We start from the raw sequence: 18,387 nt of genomic DNA, 5'->3' as shown, positions 1-18,387 counted from the left end.
CCACACATTCATACCACCGGCTGTGGAGAACGCGGGGTACTTCGCTTACCCAACACGCTCGCAACGGCCCGTATCCAGCGCTCTCGCTTTTCTTCTTCGTACGACAACTATGCAAATCGGTAAAACTCATAGAAACTCTATAATAAAACTGAACGTTGTTATTCAGTCTTTTAAATCCGTGGCAATTCACAACGCAACAGTGCGTCTTTTGCGGAGTTTCTTCGTAGCGTGCGGAGGGCTCTCGTCTGCTGCTGTTTTCGCCGTCGTTCAGGCGAGTGATCCAGCAAGCACTTCACGACGGCTCGGTGGCGCGTCTGACTAGCGGAGAGCAATTCACAGCTCTCGTTCTGAGTGCTAAATGCACAAACACACGCGATATTAAGCTCAATCGTTGTTTCGCACTCGCTAGTTGCACCTGGTCCCATAGCAAACTGTGCGAGAGAGTCGGTATCTGCACTACTCAATACTTCTCCGACAGGTGGCGCCACACATCTTGGAAACTCCAGAGTCTGACGTCTATAGACGAGGAGACTGACTGAGACGACTGAGAGAGAAGCCAGAAGCGGCGCGCCACCCTGGCGCCAACCCCGTCTCCGTCGGCGAGCAACGCGCCACAACGGCGCCAAAGGGCAAGCGCGCGATATGTATGGCGTATACTGCGTATACGGCGGCTCTTTCATGACGGAAGCCAATCGAAACGCGCTTCAGGAGCGTCCAGTGACTCCTTCCAAACTACTAACTCTTTTTCTCTGCCTGTACCTTCCAAAAGGGGTCATATGGACACCCGAAGAGAGTCACGGTTCCATGACCCTCTTTTGACTCTTTTTTTTTCTTAGAGTGTAGTTTGGGAGACACTGTTGGCAGCCCCTTAGTTCATCTGGCCGGTCAGTTGCTCAGTGGTAGCACGTCTATTCGCTTGAACGCATCTCCGCAGCCGTCGTTGATCTCTGTCATCTATGGCCCGTGGTGCACCACATTTGCCGCGTCGCTGATTTTGGACAGCCCCATTTTGCTATAGACGTCAGACTCTGCCCAGGCGGCGCTGCGAAAAACACCGCCACCAGCGCCCTCATCGTAGCCCTGGCACTAACTGGGTAGTGCAAAGAGAGCCGCCCGCAAGCGAATGTGCATAGGCCGCAATATAACCCTCCTCTTTCGTTGGTGTCGAGGGATGGTTTCCTGAAAATCAAGGACCTGGAAAGCTTCTTCCGCTAATCCACGCTTCAGAAACAAAGGAAGCTGATCAAAGCGAACTGCGAGTACAATGCAAAATAAGTTTTAGTTATTCCCGCGCGCTGCAACTCGCAAGTACAAGCGAGCATCACACGACACCGAGTTCGAGGCAAGCCCTCCGACATCCGTTCTCTAGAGCCTAAATGCGTTAAAATCTGGTATATACGTATGCCACAGCGATAAAGTACCTACATACACGATCAATTTACTTAGCTATGCATCTTACGATCAGTGGTACAAAACTCGGTTCATCAGGGGCGAATGGCCCCGGCGATTTTCGCCTTTTCAGTTGCATTCTCCCTTAATTCATCTCTCGCTTCCTGTGCATTGGAGTGTTTTATTACGCATCCTCAAATGGTCTCTTGATGGTCGTCTTCCGTTTGTATGTACTGCAAATGGGGATACGTGCGTGTCCAGGTACAAGCAAAGGCAAATCCGTGGCCTCCGAGATAGCTACGGCAACCGCGGAGGACACGGGCGAAACAAACCTGAAGGGGGTCACGACCAACATTCTGCGATTTACTTGTATGACGCACGTGGTGTTAGCTAGTTAGAACCAGAACTCTGAGCCTTCAAAACGTACATACGTCTGCGATGCTGTGTTGTGACGACCAGCTCGTCGCGGTGTGCGTATCACGCGCCTCCAGTCTGCCTCTAGCTGCTGACTTCGTGTTACACGACAAGCACCGCGGTCAGAGCCTCTGCTGAGCTTCATAGTCAAGGTTACCACGGTTTTGCATCAGGGCTACGCAAAACAACAGCAGAGCCACACATTCATGCCACCGGCTGTGGAGAACGCGGGTACTTCGCTTACCGAACACGCTCGCAACGGCCCGTATCCAGCGCTCTCGCCTTTCTTCTTCGTACGACAACTATGAAAATCGGTAAAACTGAACGTTGTTATTCAGTCTTTTACGTCCGTGGCAATTCACAACGCAACAGTGCGTCTTTTGCGGAGTTTCTTCGTAGCGGGCGGAGGGCTCTCGTCTGCTGCTGTTTTCGCCGTCGTTCAGGCGAATTATCCAGCAAGCACTTCACGACGGTTCGGTGGCGCGTCCGACTAGCGGAGAGCAATTCACAGCTCTCGTTCTGAGTGCTAAATGCGCAAACACACGCGATTTTAAGCTCAATCGCTGTTTCGCACTCGCTAGCTGCACCTGGTCCCATAGCAAACTATGCGATAGAGTCGGTCTATGCACTACTCAATACTTCTCCGACAGGTGGCGCCACACATCTTGGAAACTCCAGAGTCTGACGTCTATACACACTTGGCGTACTTACACACTTCATACCGGATTTCCTAATGCGAGCTGCATCTATTATTTCTTTTTCTGTTTTTGTTTTTGCATGCTTGATAAAGATGATGCGAAACACGCCTCTATGATCCCGCATTCCCTTCCCATGCGGCCGTTTAAGAAGCTCACAAGCGCTAGATAGGTTGAAAGACTCCAGGCCGACGGCACCCGACACTGTCGCCCGCCATACGAGATTAAGTGTGGATCTTTTCGCTTGTCTCAATCGCCGTCCATCCAATTCTGCTATAAGTCTAGTTAATAGAGCGTGTGATTCCATCAAATGAGTAAAGAACTTAGAACGCGCAAGATTAAATGTACAATGAATAAGAAGTCTTACTCGTTCCGAATTCCGTCGACTCCTTTTGCTGCTGCCTGGTACCCACTATGGGGGTTGCCAAGAAGCAGGTGGTTAATTTAAATCGAAACATTAAAACAAAAACAGGGAAAAAGAGAAGTGAGTTTCTTTTAAATAAAATATGTGGGATGCGGAGTCGGTGAAAGGACGGATCCCAACATAAAACAAAACGATGTTTAATAACGTAGTAGCAGCAGCAGGGCAAGCATGCCGATGCTGCGCTTCGGAAGGTTAGAAAAACACATGAAACCAAGCTTGGTAGCTTGGGTTATATAGCCAGCGGTGGTGACGTAAGCCTCCGACGGAACTGCGTGGCGCTGTCTTTTATCGGAAACGTGTTGCAGCAGGTAGCATGTAGCCGTGTCACGCCGGCCTAGATAGGGACGAGGCGGAGGCTGCGCCGGTTTGTGCGCACTGTGTCGCCACATCACCCCCCCCCCCCCGCGGAGTGCAGAACCCTGAGGGTCTATAGCTCAGGGAGCTGGTTGAAAAGCCCACGGCGATGGGACAGGGGCACGGGTGCTGAATTTTTTTTTCGGGGGGTCGGGGCTGAGAGCAGCGCAGAGGACTGATGGAGAAACCGCGTGGATTCTGCGAGCCGTTCCGCTGACGGGCGGCGCTGCGGAGAGACGCTCCAGGAGGGCCGAGTGGGTCCGCGAGAGAGAGGTCGCACCGGGCGCGCTCGTCGACGAAGGCGGGACCGTCGTGGCCACCAGTACCGGGGAGGGTGCCGGTGCAGTCATGGATGACAGGGTGCTGCCGTGAGGGTGCAGTACGACGCTGCCATCGTGCGCCGGCAAAACCTGTATGCGCTGCTGGGGAGTCCCTGCCGGAGTCTGCGGAACCTTGCTCACCACAATCTGCACGCTCTCTTTGACTGGTGCGGGCGCGACGGGCACAGAGGACACCATACTGCCGCCCGTCGAGATGAGGGGCACCGACAGGGTGCCAGGTGTGGCCTTGTGCTGCCGTCGCGGGTGCCGGGGGCGCGTCTGCGGGTGCCGGGGGCTCGTCCGCCGTCGCGGGTGCCGAGGGTTCGTCCGCCGAAGCGGGTGCCGAGGGCTCGTCCGCCGAAGCGGGTGCCGAGGGCTCGTCCGCCGAAGCGGGTGCCGAGGGCTCGTCCGCCGAAGCGGGTGCCGAGGGCTCGTCCGCCGAAGCGGGTGCCGAGGGCTCGTCCGCCGAAGCGGGTGCGGGCACGGCTGCTGCGGGCACGGCTGCTGCGGGCACGGCTGCTGCGGCGGATGCGGGCACGGCTGCTGCGGCGGGTGCGGGCACGGCTGCTGCGGCGGGTGCGGGCACGGTTGCTGCGGCGGGTGCGGGCACGGTTGCTGCGGCGGGTGCGGGCACGGCTGCTGCGGCGGGGAGTATGTGACGTGGCGCTGCCGGTTGCGGTGGGGGCTAGCACGAACCCTCGAAGTTGGTCGTATGCCTGCGGCCCAGGAGGAGGCACAACGCGTCGCAGAGCAGGGGGAAGCATAGCTACCGTGATGGCGTACTTGTCCTGCTGCGAGACGATGTTACGCAGGGAGAAGCCAGCCTCCATCTTGATAAGCCAGATGGCTGGACATTGCGGCCAGAATTCGGGAAAGTCCGGCGGCAGCAAGATGCAGTGCGCCGTGGTTTCATCCGGTCGCAGCGCCATCGTGATAGGCGTGTCAGAGGTCGGTTGACTCGGCGTGAAGGTCCCGTGGAATCTTCTGGAAGGTCATTGCAAGGTCCGGGTCATGGCGGTGCGGTTTGTTCGATTTCCGGGTCACCAGATGTGGGATGCGGAGTCGGTGAAAGGACGGATCCCAACATAAAACAAAAACGATGTTTAATAACGTAGTAGCAGCAGCAGGGCAAGCATGCCGATGCTGCGCTTCGGAAGGTTAGAAAAACACATGAAACCAAGCTTGGTAGCTTGGGTTATATAGCCAGCGGTGGTGACGTAAGCCTCCGACGGAACTGCGTGGCGCTGTCTTTTATCGGAAACGTGTTGCAGCAGGTAGCATGTAGCCGTGTCATGCCGGCCTAGATAGTGACGAGGCGGAGGCTGCGCCGGTTTGTGCGCACTGTGTCGCCACAAATACGATATTTTTCGTGATATGAAAAAAAAAATGAATAAATAAATAGGATTTTTAAATGACCTAAAAAGGATGATTTCTAACATATGATTTTTTACTTTCTTTTCGTATTTGGTTAGCGAAAATAATGCTGATTAAATATGAAACAATGGTTCTAATTTTTGTTTGGGGAAAAAAAATGCTGGTCAATGAATTAGCAAGGTAATCTCCCTGTGTTACCTAGAAATTAGCACAGGGCCCCGAGGACGTTTTTGTCTTTGCCAGCGTCGTCTTTTTGTTTGACTTGTGTTGTCTACCCACTGCGAGGGGGGGGGGGAGGGGCGGATTGTCCTAGAAGCCGGCGATTAATGAAAATGAATACATTCAAATCATAAAAGAAGGATGAGAGGAAAAATTCTAAATATTTACACATTCAAAACGTAATTAAAGTAATAAGGCCAAATAAATATATAAATAGGATAAGTAAATACAAAATATTTGAAATGAAACGTTGTGAAAAATGTGCGCAGCTTGCAGTAGTGACACAAGGCTGAAACTATCAGCGGAGCTAGTGTTCGACCTAGGTAAGCTTTGCTAGTAATGCAGGCTTTGCTAGAGATGCTGTGCTCTTGCTAACTTTTTGCTATGTTTTTGCTAAGTGTGGTTAGACTGGCTATTCCTCTCCGGTGTTGGTGAAGTCCAAACAATAAACAAGTTTCACGTGGTTTTCGCGGAAAATGTCACGTGACTAGTTTGATTGACATGTTATGATCTTTCTACACTCGGCGACAACTTATCTTGACAGTGGGGCGAAGGCTACGGAGGCGGGGCTTCCGCACATTCGGGTTGCTCCGCAAGTAGAGCGGCAGCTTGCGGCTGATTTCGGTTTTGCTCGCTGGCATCATTAACGTGCTTAGAAAATTATATACACGAAAAATCTAAATGGGAGTAACAGTTCGATTGGTCAGTCTACATTTTTGTGTCATATTACGAGTATATTTTATTGGAGAGGTAAGGCGCGTCTGCGGCCCACACTGACCCGCTACGTCACGGACGCCATGTTTGCTTCGTAAGACGGGCATGCTTTTTGAAAAGGTGGTGCCGTCTAAGACATGGAAACAAAAGGAAGGCATTCTTGCCAAGTGAACAATAATTGTATTTTACCCACAATTTCTCACAAATGTTCGAGTCTGAAAATAAATAATGTAGCACTTATTTCAGCAAGCCAAATGGCAAAATTATCAGTAAACTTAAATACTAATTTTTTGGCGCGGTAGCGTGCATGCGTTTCGATTCTGCAGCTTCCACAGTATTGTAGACCCCTTGCAGAAAGCCTAGCAACAGTGTGTGCCTCTATGGCAACATTGCGGTCACCAGCGGCGTGCCATAGTGAAGGAAAACACGCCGCGTCTGGCCTATGTTACCTATTGTCTGGCTGCGCGGCATACGACCTTTTGGCATTCTGCCTGGCGCTTGAATTAAGTATTGAAGCGTTTTCACTGTGTCCCTTTGTGCAAGCAATACGAATATTTATTTATTTAATATACCTATTTATTATATGTTGACGAGTCCGGACGATAAATACGTATCAGTGCACACGCATCGGGCCATCCGTGTCCCCGATTTCGCGTGCGGTTTTTGCATAGGTTGAATGTATTAGCACGGCACTGTAGTGGTTTGTGGTGTCTTAATTGCTCGCTTATTTTATTGTTCCTTGCCCGACTGAAACTCTCAGTGGGACTAAACCAGCGTTACATCCGCGGGGTGCATTCAACGGCGATCGGCAAACTTGCACGATGTCCCAAAGAGGTATGCACTTTTGCTTCGCATCGCTCGTTTATTTTGTCACCGCGAGTTCGCAGTTTAGCGCTGTTCTGCAGACGAGCGTCGCGATTGCATGTTAATCTATAGCAAACGTTTCTTTTTCCGAACAAGCTTCGCGTGCGAGCCGCTGCCGTGCACAGTGCAAGTGTTTTGTTGTTCGGCCGGCCAAGCATTCATTACCGCTGCTTTATGATAAACTAACATTACACGGACGTGCCACAGGTCAATTTTTTTATCCATAAGATTTGTTGGTCGAGCGCTTAGCCGTGCATAAATTGACACAGACAGATCATAACAAAGGCTTTTGTGCCATTTTGCGACGACTATGGTGTCCTATACACACAACACACGCTCCAAATGGTGGGAGGTGCGTGGAACAGCGGTTCGTGTTCGTTCGCGACGGTCTGCAGTGCACACGCCGCGGCTCGACATGTCCCAATAGGATAAGGCGGGGCAAAATGAAACGCGGGGCAAAACGCGACATTTTGATTTTGCTGCCCTCTACAGCTAATGCAAAAAGTACCTTTTCTTTGTTTCTCTAATTCAGCGATAGGTACCGGTAGTTTTCGACGTTTTTTGTGTAAAAGTTGATGATTGCTCACAGCGTTCGCGCGGGAAAAATTGCGCGGCTGATATCAGTGTGTTCGTGAGCCGCCAAAAAGGGGCGAAATTCTGCTCGTCCAAATTTTCGGATCCGTGTATGAAGCTACTCCGGCGTCAGTACAACAACGTAAGTATTTATATTGTTACTTTATACTACTAGCTACAGCTACATTCCACCGAAAGTTTAAAGTTTAGTTCATTTGGTGCTGTGGGCCAAAGGCAATTTTGTTTTGAATTCGGGCATGTGAGAGGGGCAAAACGCGACAAAAATGCATTGAATTGCCTTAGAGAGTGTCTTATTAGGTGAGCCATTTTTTTACGCTCATTAGATATAACACTTTTAGTATGGTAAGGACGTACAAGAGAATATCATCTAGAGTTTCCTGGGAGGAAAACGACATGATGATTCACTGAATGCTTTTCAGGAGTTTTGGAGCAACACAACGTCGGGTTCTGTTTGGATTCAATGCGTGGAGTGCAAAGACTGGGCTCATAAAGACTGCGTGGGGGCCCACGGAGTAAATTTGAAGTGCTTCTACTGCAGGAGCTCAAAGGATATAATTTTTTCACACTGTCTCGTTTTGCCTGACGCAGCGTCTCGTTTTGCCCCGCACGGTTGGGGCAAAATGAGATATCTGATGCATTTTTTGTTTCTTTTTAAAATAAACTTTTTAACAGTCGCAACCTGGCCATATTTATGTAGCACATACCTTGTACTCAAAAGAAAGTTCCTGCATTGATGTTTTATGGTAACAAGTAAAATGAAATAAAATAGTCGCTATTTTCACATTTTTGTCGCATTTTGCCCCCCCTACCCTAATTGCCGCGAGGGTAGCGCCGCTTGCCATCGGGCAAACGGCTCTTACAGGGTCCCTCAGCTGCTTCTGAATTTACAAAAAACGAGCGTAACATTCTCTCCTGGTGTTTCTCGTCTTTTTGGCACACTTCGTGACGCAGAATAGTGATTCCCGTGAGGTCTATATAGTGCATAATTTTGATTGGTCCATATACACGAAATATCAGATGTGAATTGTCTCCTGCAGTGTTTGCCATGCAGCCGCCCATCTGTTCGTCCTTTCCTCGCATGACTATCGTGCTCAATCAACTGACTTCATTCTCTGTGTTTGCGACTGCGCAAACGGAGATGACAGCGTGTAGCCAACAAGCGCGAAATCTTTAATAGGGTCAGCGCTTAGCGCTGAATGACGCACGCGCTTTCAAGAAATAAGTGGCCAGGGGGAGATATGGCCTGTAGGAATGGTAGCGAAGGCGAGGAGGAAACCACTCGCTCGCCTTTGAACGCGGGGTGGTGAGGGGCCCTTTAACTCGCAATCAACACAGAATAGAGCGGAGACCCATCACTGTAAACCTACTCGTATTTTGAGAGCAAAGCGAACGACTCTTCAATTCAGCTTCAAGGCTCTTCTGCTAAGCTAGCTGCACGACCTACCGGTTTTAGGTTACTTCTAAACGGGCTTAAAAATGCAAATCCTACTGAGATCGCAAAATGGTTGCTTGAATCTGCCACTATTATTCACGGTCTGTTCATTTACATCAGGATTTATTCACGCGTATTCAGTCTTTAAAGTGTTCCGCCACCGCCACTGGCTACTGGATTTAGTGCTTGACTGCTGGCACGAAAGTCGCGGTATCGAACCTCGGCCGCGGCGGCTGCATTTTGATAGAGTTAGACTGCTAGAGACCCCTATGCCTAGATATAGGTGCGCTGTAAAGAAAGCCTCGTGGTCAACATTTGAGGAGCTCTTCACTAGGGCGTCTCTCATGATCATATTCTGGTTTTAGGACGTGAAACCTCAACAATTATTAATATTGAAGGTGTTCCACAAGCCGGCGAGATTCTCCTCACTACAATGTAGGTGGTAATCTCACATCGTCCAGAATAGGTCCACCAGGTCCACCAGATAACCCTCCAATCTGCAATATACAGTCCTTATTAAGGCGAAAGCCTTAGATGCCTCATTGACCATCGGCGACTTCGAGATTTGGCAAGACCTGACGACACTTCGCGAAACCGGCGTCGGTGTGAACATGAATCGTACAAAAAAGAATTAAGTAATAAAAGCCATTCAAAAATCGCGGGATACTATAGTGAATGTGTCTGTGCAGTCGGCGCACCAAATGTTATATAATCCCAATGTAACTTCACGGCTCAACGATGTCACCCTGTGAAGCCGTCGTGAGGTCACAAATGGTCACAGATGGTCATCGTGACGTCATAGTGTCGTTCATCGACTCATAGAATCACTAAATCGCATGAGAAGAAAAGTAATATACAGATGGCTTTCGCCTTGTGTCCCCTTAGTAGAGTGCATAAGGGACCTGTACACCCGTGTCAAGCGGGCAAGTTAAGTATACTCACCGGAAGTAGTACACTTTCGTTAAAGTGCGCTTTACCAAATCAAAACCGCGCAAGCAGAGTGTCACTTGCACAAGAGTATATTCCGGTCGAAGTGCGTTCCGTGAATGCATGGTGCTGCGTCTCGGCAGGTATTGACTTGCAACGCTTTTATCAAAAAAAAAGCTGCGCTTTTCGGCAAGAAAAAAATAGTTTAACCTTGTTTTTATTTATAATTCAACACAAAAGAGTGAAATTTTGAATTTTTTTTCATCTACTTTTCCGAAACGATAAGGCAGCCTCGCACTAGTGGTGCTCAGCCTGAAGTGCGAAGCTGGGCAGCCTTGTTTGTTTCTCTTTATTTCTCTCCTTCTTTCTCCCTCTCTTTCTTTCTTTTGATCTCATATCTCTTGTTCTATGTCTTTCTTGCATCTGTTTATTCCTATTTCTTTCGTTCATTTTAAAACACTTTGAAATCTAAATTCACTTGAGAATACGCCACTACGGCCATAACTAAAACAAACTCCCTGGCGCAGTTTCGACGGCACAGCAGGGTTGGCGCAATTTCGACGGGTCTCGACTGAAAAATCGTTCCGCCGCTGCGAACAGAGCGAAAAATTTCCAACATGTTGGTCGCCCGCCGCTGACCGCTGTGGGGAGAGCGATCGGCCGTTTTTTTCGCGGCGAGCGAATTCGCAGCCTGAAAATCGCTCTGCTTTGTGTCATGTGAAACGGCCTTTAGTGGGGAGGCCGCGTCTGAGCGATTCTTCAATCCTATTTCCAGTGCTTGCTGTTTAAACATACCGTTCGTAGACCGTTCGTGTACAGGATATGTACACGAACGGTCCGTTTTTACTACTATCTGTAACAGCTGTTGCCCTCACGGCTGTGTCCGTGTGTATGATCACAAGCATGTGGAAAACTTGAGCCTTCGACAGCAAGTGTCCGCGCTGCCAAGTGCTCTTTGGAATTTGCACAGAGCCAATGTCACCATCGATGCCTCGCCCTTAGGGCGAGTCAGCTGCAACTTCTTTCTTATTGATGTTCCCTGTTGATTTAAAATAATTTATCCTAAGCGGGAGATGTAAGCAAGTGCATACACACATTAGCAATTTGAAATCGCTTACTGAAAGACGATTTAAAATTACATTGCGCGTAGTCGTAATGAAAACAGAAAATGCTTATTTGTTGAAGAACATCTTAATTAACATATTACCTTCTGAGAATGTCGTGAAAATGAACAAATATAATGAGCTAGCGAAAGGGCCACAGCTATTTCACAAAATAGTTTCAACAAAATTCGTTTCTTGTCAAGATTGTTCGTATAGGAAAAGAATGGCGAAATACAGTATATTGAATAGTAACAAAAATGGAAGCACTGCAGTGGGCCCTGCTATTTGTGTCTTGAAAAAGAGCTGCTGTACTCTGTTCACTGTTTTCCCATCGTCCCGCTTCAAAGCGGCGCTTTCCAGTATTCCACGAATTACATTGCCCTTTGCATTGTAGCAACGAAGGCAGAAGGAACCACACAGTCCTTGCAGTACAACCAGTCGGTGTGCTATACAGTGCGACACACTTACTGGAGGCATCTTTAGTTCTAATGTGAGCATGCGAGTTACGAGGGGAAATATATACGTGCCATGTGCGCCAGAATGTGTTATAGAGATATACAAAAACGCATTCCTGCTTAATTTCACATGGTGGTTCAATTAGTTAACGAGCCCCCTCAGTTATTTTTGAACATACCTTACAGCTAGGGCCCAATGGGGCAATAAGGAGTGCATGCTTAGATGTTATATAAACGAAAAGGTAGCAAAATTGCATAAAGTACACACGTGTGATAAAATTTCAATTAAAACCTTCTAATTCAGCAAAAAATTAAATAACTTCACTTTAGCTTCTGTATTTAGGCAGTCTACAGACTGGCATTTGACAAATAGAAATAACACGAATTTGTCAACTTTTGTTTATAGACAATCTATAGAACGCAATTAGACAAACGATGACACGCCATTTATAAATGTTTGTCTATAGAGTATCAAAATATTTTCGTTAGACAAAATAATAAATCTACATAAAGGCGAACTCGTCTACAAGAAGTCTACAGACACTCTATGGAGTGTCTAAATCCATTTTTGTAAGGGTAGGGCAAAGTTCACCTGGCGAAGCAGGGGTGACGACATTTGAAGCGCACCCCTCGCGCCATCTTGCTGGTGACCAAGAAAGCACGCTGAAGTAAATGGTGTATCTAAATACCTCGCCGTTAGCATGATGGAAGACGTACGGCTCGTGGCCTGTCCGCCTAACTCCGCGCGCTGCGTAGCGAGAGGTCGCCTGTTCGATTCCGCGCTTCGGTGAAAATTTTTCGGGATTATTTTTCTTTGTTGATACATACATAAATACATAGGTAGATATATATATATATATATATATATATATATATATATATATATATATATATATATATATATATATATATATATATACATTACATGACGGCAATAACGACGGCAAAAACCAGCCGATAGTGCCCATATAATTGTTATCGCAATCGAAAGGCCCAGGCGAAGTCTGAAAGTACTCGTACTGTTTTCCCTTGATGTGAATCATAACACCTCTACGCGTGCATCTTTCTATGTTTGTGTAACCGATCTGTTACACGTGGGACTGCTCTACGCAGACCCTGCTTGAATGTCTGGGAACCTTTCCGATTATTTTAGGCCCTTGTGATATGGCTGCGCGCGCAACGAGAACAGTGGATGTTATTCGAGAACTACCGCGGCAACCGAAAATAATGCTGCGATATTCGATGCCGTATAATTGCCGACGCGCCTTAAACGCGGCAGGTCTTGGACGACAGACAATTGTGATCGACAATATCGTTACGCTTAAGGTGTTTATTCTTTTACTGGGCACAAGGTCCCCCGATAAGCGGTAAATTATTTTCAGCTTGAGTGCTCTGTACATCACAGTCACGGAAACATGACAATAATAATTCCTAATTGTTGGGGATTTACGCCCCGAAACCACGATGTGATTATGGCAGTCGCCGTTGTCGAGCGCTTCAGAAATGTCGACCACCTGAGGTTCGTTAACGGGCTGCTAAGTCTAAGCACGCAATACTTTAGCATTTCACCTCCATCGAAATGCGGCCGCCGCGGCCGGGATTCCATCCCGTGGCCTTTGGGGCAGCAGTGCAGCATCATAACTGCTAGACCACCACGGTGAGTGAGAATAATATTGTAATAATGATTGCTTTGTAGTGGGGTACGCATTTGGGCTGGTTCGTTGATAATTACGAGTGAAAAATAGCGCTAAAAAACATGGTTGCTCCCTCCGTCATAGGAATCGGAATACCACGAAAGTAAAACGTGCCCTTATAGAAGTAACTGAATCTTTACTGTACATTGATATAAGATATTGATATAAGATAGTTTGCCCAATGTATATTGATGCCTGGCAGCTATGGCACCGTTTAACGTGTATGCACCCACTTTGGTGATTGGTGATACATCTCCATCCCGACGACTAACGGCCATGTTCAATGAAACAAACTCTTGTGGTAGCTGTAGTAGTTAGCAGTGAAAGCGTAATCAGAGAACGAGTTGTGATAGGCAGAAGAGCGTCGCATATTGAACGCAGAACTTGGTCGCCATCCTGCGGCATGTTAAAATGCGATTGACCACAGCCGCACTAGAGGGAAACGCAAAGCGCGTCGTGCCGCCCCGGAGCCCGGCCGCAATTTTTCTCGGGGCGAGCGCGTATCCGGGAAACGCGGTGTTACAGCCAGGTGAGGCAGGCGCGCGTCGCGGAGCTATTTTAGATGCGAAGTATCTTAAGGCGGAGCTCAATCCGGTGGTGGTGGTGTGCGGCGTGACCACCCTTACTGCGCATCCGCATACCCTCTCCACACACCTCCTCTCCACTTCCACTCTCCACTCACCCTCTCCCCTTTCCCTCTCCACTTCCCCTCCCCCTCTCCCCTCCCCCTCTCCACTTCCCCTCTCCCCTCCCCCTTTTCACTCTTCCTCTGAAACGCGGGCTAGACATGCCGAAATTCTCTCCTGCGTAACGCCGCGATGAGCTCGAGCGCATGCGCGTCCCCTCCCCTTCTCTCCCCACTCCTACGCTCCCCCCTCTCGCCCGCCTGTCGACCGCGTTCCCCGCTCGCCCTGTGAGAATTAAGGGCCAGACTAGATGGAAGATATAACGCGCGTAGCGTCCCTCTTCGCGTTCCACGACGCGAGGTCGGTAGCATGCCCAACGAACGCCAACGGAACGCGATCGTGCAAGTGCTCCGGCTTCGCATCGCCTCATGGTCCCCTTTAACGGGAGATGGTGTAATTTTTTGGTTTGATTAGCGTGATGCTATGAGAGAGGCCGACGCTTTTACGACGCTTGCGTTAAGGTCGCCACCTCGCGGTGTGTTAAGGCATTGACAATTGCACTTCTATTGAAAACGCGCCGAATGGGACGAACGTGTAACGCGTTGCAGGCATGGAGGAAGGAAAAATAAGGAGAGGCGCTGACGTCACATTCGTGAAGCCTCCACATCGCAAACACCCGCATCGCCTCCTAGCAACTCGACACCCCCGACGCCGATGGCACCAACGAGAACGAGTTTCAGACCGTGTTCTCAAAATCGCAGAAGCGTCGCCAGCGCTCCTCGACGGCTCCGCGACCAGTTGGGAACATCGGCCCTCCCACCGCACCTGCGGCCACTCCTGCCGCGCACCCGTCTACTGCCCGCGTTGTCCATGAGCCTGCCAAACCGCCCACTGGGACTCAGGCCGCTTCTACAGGAGTGCTTGCAGCTGCAGACACCATGCTGCGCTCTGCCTTGTCGCCGCTGGATTCCGGCACAGTTCTTTTCCGACCGGCCAACGCCGGTGCTTCCTTTCACCGCACCTCCCGCCTTGCCATTGCGCAAGCTCTCTCTGCGCTGCCCGGCGTCAAGGAGGTGCGGGTAAACACGAAAAAGAACATCGTGGCAGCCGACGCATCTACAGCAGAATGGATGGGTCGCCTACTGGCCACGTCGGAGCTCGCGGGAATACCCGTGACTGCCCGCCCTCCTGCTGACCGCTCACAAAGCAGCGGTGTGGTGCAGGGCGTCGACGGTGACTACACTGACGAGGCCCTGCTGGCTGCAGTGACGTCCGAGGTGCCGGTGTTTGCAGCCAGGCGACAAGGGACATCACTGATCCTGCGGTTCGCTTCCCCCTTCCCTCCCGCCCGTGTCCACCTTTTTCGCATGGCGTTCGAAGTGAGGCCATCCCGGCCTCGTCCACTTCAGTGCCTGCTGTGTGGACGCTATGGACACATCACTGCAGCTTGCCGGAGACTAGAGCGGTGCCTTCGTTGCGGTGACCACCATGGGAAGGACGCCAGCTGCACCAGCAAGGTTAAGTGCCTGCACTGCGGTAGGCCACATTCAGCTGACTCCGCGGAATGCCAGCTGTGGCAAAGAGAGCGGCGCCTTGCCACCATCAAGGCGTCATCTCCCACGTACCTGCCTCATCGCGAGGCTCAAGCAGCCTTGCGGTCAAGCTCTAGTGGGACGAGTGGTCCTCAACTAAACCAGACCACAGGCAAGAGCTACGCTGCAGCGGTGGGAGCTCCATCGCAGGATCCGCGCACAACAGCGGGAGCCGCCTGCTGGTCCCAGGAAGCAGGGCTCAGCCAAGCCTCGCCCACCCACGAAGGCAACCTCGCAGCCTCATGCTGATCAGGAGAACGCAAACCTGAGGCTCCTCTTAAGGGCGGTTGCGGACCTGCTGCCTCCTGAGAACCAGCTGCGCTCCATCTGCCTTCAGGCAGGTGGCGTGCACCCTCCTAACAGCCACCATGGCTAACAATCATCTGCAACCAGCAGGGAACCACCGCCGCCGCCGCCCGTGTGTGCTTCAGTGGAACGCTAACTCGTTGCGGCGGCGGCATGCAGACCTCTCCTTGCACCGCTCGCAGAGCGAGTATGACGCGCTTGCTTTGCAGGAGGTGTACGTAGCAACGGCCGTCTGCGACTCCCCGGATACATCGGCTACCATAGCGCCACGTCATGTATCCTCGACTCGTGCCAAGCCGCGCCGTGCATGGTGAGTGCACATCCCCAGGGTCGACCACGATGTGCGGTGTACGTGCGACGTGAACTACCACACGCGAACATTAACGTGGCCGATGTCACTGGGGGTGCCCTCGAGTGTTGTGCTGTGACAGTGCGCCTACGTGGTGTTGATACGACAGTGGCCTCTGTGTATGTGCGTCCGGGACAGCGGTGGAACGCCGCCGATCTGCTACAGCTGACGGCTCGACTCGGACACAACTACCTTCTATGTGGTGACATGAATGCTCATCACACCATGTGGGGGAGTCGCACCTGCTCGTCACGAGGAAGGGATCTGGTGGACGTTATCCATCAACTGGGCCTGCAAGTCCTGAACACCGGGTCCTTCACCTTCTTACGCAAAACAGGTCGACCCTCGTGCACCGCCATCGACGTCAGCCTGGCTAGCGAGGGAGACCGGTACGACTGGGCAACGCAGCCTGACTCCTGGGGTTCGGACCACCTGCCGATCGTCATCACACCGGCGGGAGGGAAGATCCCAAGGACCAGGCAGTGCAGAACAGTCGATTGGCGAGCTTTCCGGCAGCAGCTCAAAGAGGCCCCGAAGAACTAGGACTTCCTGGATCTGGTGGCAGCAGCAGCGCAAGCAGCCAAAATCCAGTCCTGAGTGCCCGAGAACCATCCTGTGCCAGACCTCCGCCACCTGAACTTACGGGCTGCCAGACGCAGGGCTGAGAGAAAGTACCTAAAGGCCCAGTGCCCAGATCATCGAACACTTTTCAACCGTGTCGATGCGGTATGCCGGCGACATGCCAACCGTCGCAGACGGCAGAGTTGGCAGGGCATCTGCCACTCTCTTAGCCAGGCGAGAGGTGGCGCAAAAGCATGGCGGCTTTTACGGTCTCTCGTCATCGGACCAATGGCGCGGCAACCCGTACTTGCAGTGGCCATCCGCTTGGGCATCAGTGAGCAAGAACTGGCAGAACGGCTGGCCGATCGCTTCGCGGCACTGCCATTAGCCCGACCTGCGCCCATCACCACCACGCCTACCCCCAAGCAGCCGCAAGGCCACCACCCTGCTTGGACTGCCAGCCAAAATTCCAGCTCTGTGCCAGGATCCGATTTTCAAGCACGAGCAGAATGCTGCTCTGGCCAGAACCAAGCGCCGAAGTGCCTCAGGCGCCGACGGCATCACATACCAGATGCTGCGTAACCTGGATGTGGCTGCACGACAACGCCTGTTGAGGGCTTTCAGTGACGTTTGGCATAGCCGCACCCTACCTGAGGCCTGGCTGACTGCTGTGGTGGTGCCCGTCCGGAAACATGGCCGCCCTGGTGCAGCCATTGCATCCTACAGGCCCGTCTCTCTTACCTCTGCTGCCTGCAAGCTCATGGAAGCCATAGCTCTGGCACGCTTGAGCTGGATTGCTGGGGCAACGGAGTTCCTATCAGAGCAGCAGACAGGCTTCTGGCGCCACCGCTGCACAGCAGACTCAATTGCGGACGTCGTCTCCACCCTGGAGGAGGCCAGGAGTAAGGGCGAGGTGGCCCTCCTTGTACTGCTGGATGTCCAAAGCGCTTTCGACGGCCTGCCACATATGATCATAGAAAGTGCTCTGGACGCACTCGGCATCACGGGCTTTCTGCGTGCTTTCATCCGTGCTTTCCTAGCCGGACGGACCCTCCGGGTTAGAGTTGGACGCGCGGTCAGCGATCCAAGGCCAGTGACAGCCAGCGTCCCACAAGGTTCTGTCCTGAGCCCCTTTTTGTTCAACTTGGTGCTGGCAGGGCTACCTGGAATGCTACCGGTTGACAAGCGCTACCCCACGCAGTGCTCCTTGTACGCAGACGACGTGGCACTGTGGATTAGGGGGCCGAAGGCGGAACCTCACTGCCATCAGGCGCTCCCTGCAACGCTCCCTGGATGCTGTGACCTCTTTCTTCAGAACGATCGGGCTGATCGTGTCCCCCATGAAGACGGAGGCGCTGCTGGTTCACCCCAGAGTCGCTGCGCGGAGGGCCATCCGAAGGCTTGTGTTGGGAGACCGGCCAATCCCGTGGAGCAAGGCGGTGACGTGCCTGGGGCTAAAGATCGATCACCGCCTCACTTGGATACCAGCCGTCAAACTCGCGAACTTCAAGGCCACCAGGGTTCAGACTGCTGTGGGCAAGCTGTTGAGCAGGGGCCAAGGGTGCACCCCGCGACTGGCACTTCAGCTCTACCAGGGGGCTGCAACGGCAGTGCAAACCTACGCACTGCCTCTGGTGCAGCTGGCGCAACACCGCAAGGAGCAGTTGGAGCGGTAACACCACATGGCGATTCGGCGCTTCATGGGACTCCCGCGCCATTCGCCCGTGGCTGCTTCATTGGCAGAGGCCCAGACGTGGCCGCTGTCTCTCCTTATGCTGCGACAGGCGCTGCATCATGTGGACCGTCTCCACAGGGCCCCAGGGGGCGATGCCCTCCTACGGAGACTGCGGAGCCGACCAGCTTCACGAATGGGACAAATCTGCACACTCTATGAAGAACTGGTGCCCGCGGCTCCCTGTCCTATCCAGCCCCCTCCACCACACCAGCAGCCTCTGGACGTGCATTTGGAGCTGGGCAACCT

General features: G+C 51.7%; 2 protein-coding genes across 2 annotated transcripts; both read left to right on the top strand.

Annotated features, from left to right (window-relative positions):
• The first annotated feature begins 2,912 nt into the window (after positions 1-2,912).
• Positions 2,913-15,439, top strand: LOC119403545 (uncharacterized). The gene is made up of 2 exons (XM_037670475.1): positions 2,913-2,933; positions 14,291-15,439. The coding sequence occupies exons 1-2, from the start codon at positions 2,913-2,915 to the stop codon at positions 15,437-15,439; spliced, it is 1,170 nt and encodes a 389-aa protein (XP_037526403.1).
• A 1,127-nt stretch (positions 15,440-16,566) lies between these two features.
• LOC119403544 (uncharacterized) lies at positions 16,567-18,082 on the top strand. The gene is made up of 3 exons (XM_037670474.1): positions 16,567-16,740; positions 16,795-17,463; positions 17,564-18,082. Exons 1-3 carry the CDS (start codon positions 16,567-16,569, stop codon positions 18,080-18,082), a joined length of 1,362 nt encoding a protein of 453 aa, XP_037526402.1.
• The last annotated feature ends 305 nt before the right edge of the window (positions 18,083-18,387 follow it).

The sequence above is a fragment of the Rhipicephalus sanguineus genome, chromosome 8 (assembly GCF_013339695.2).
Source record: "Rhipicephalus sanguineus isolate Rsan-2018 chromosome 8, BIME_Rsan_1.4, whole genome shotgun sequence".
In the NCBI taxonomy this organism is placed as follows: Eukaryota; Metazoa; Arthropoda; class Arachnida; order Ixodida; family Ixodidae; genus Rhipicephalus; species Rhipicephalus sanguineus.
The sequence above is the reverse complement of the archived record's forward strand: the minus strand, read 5'-3'. Positions and strand labels throughout refer to the sequence as shown.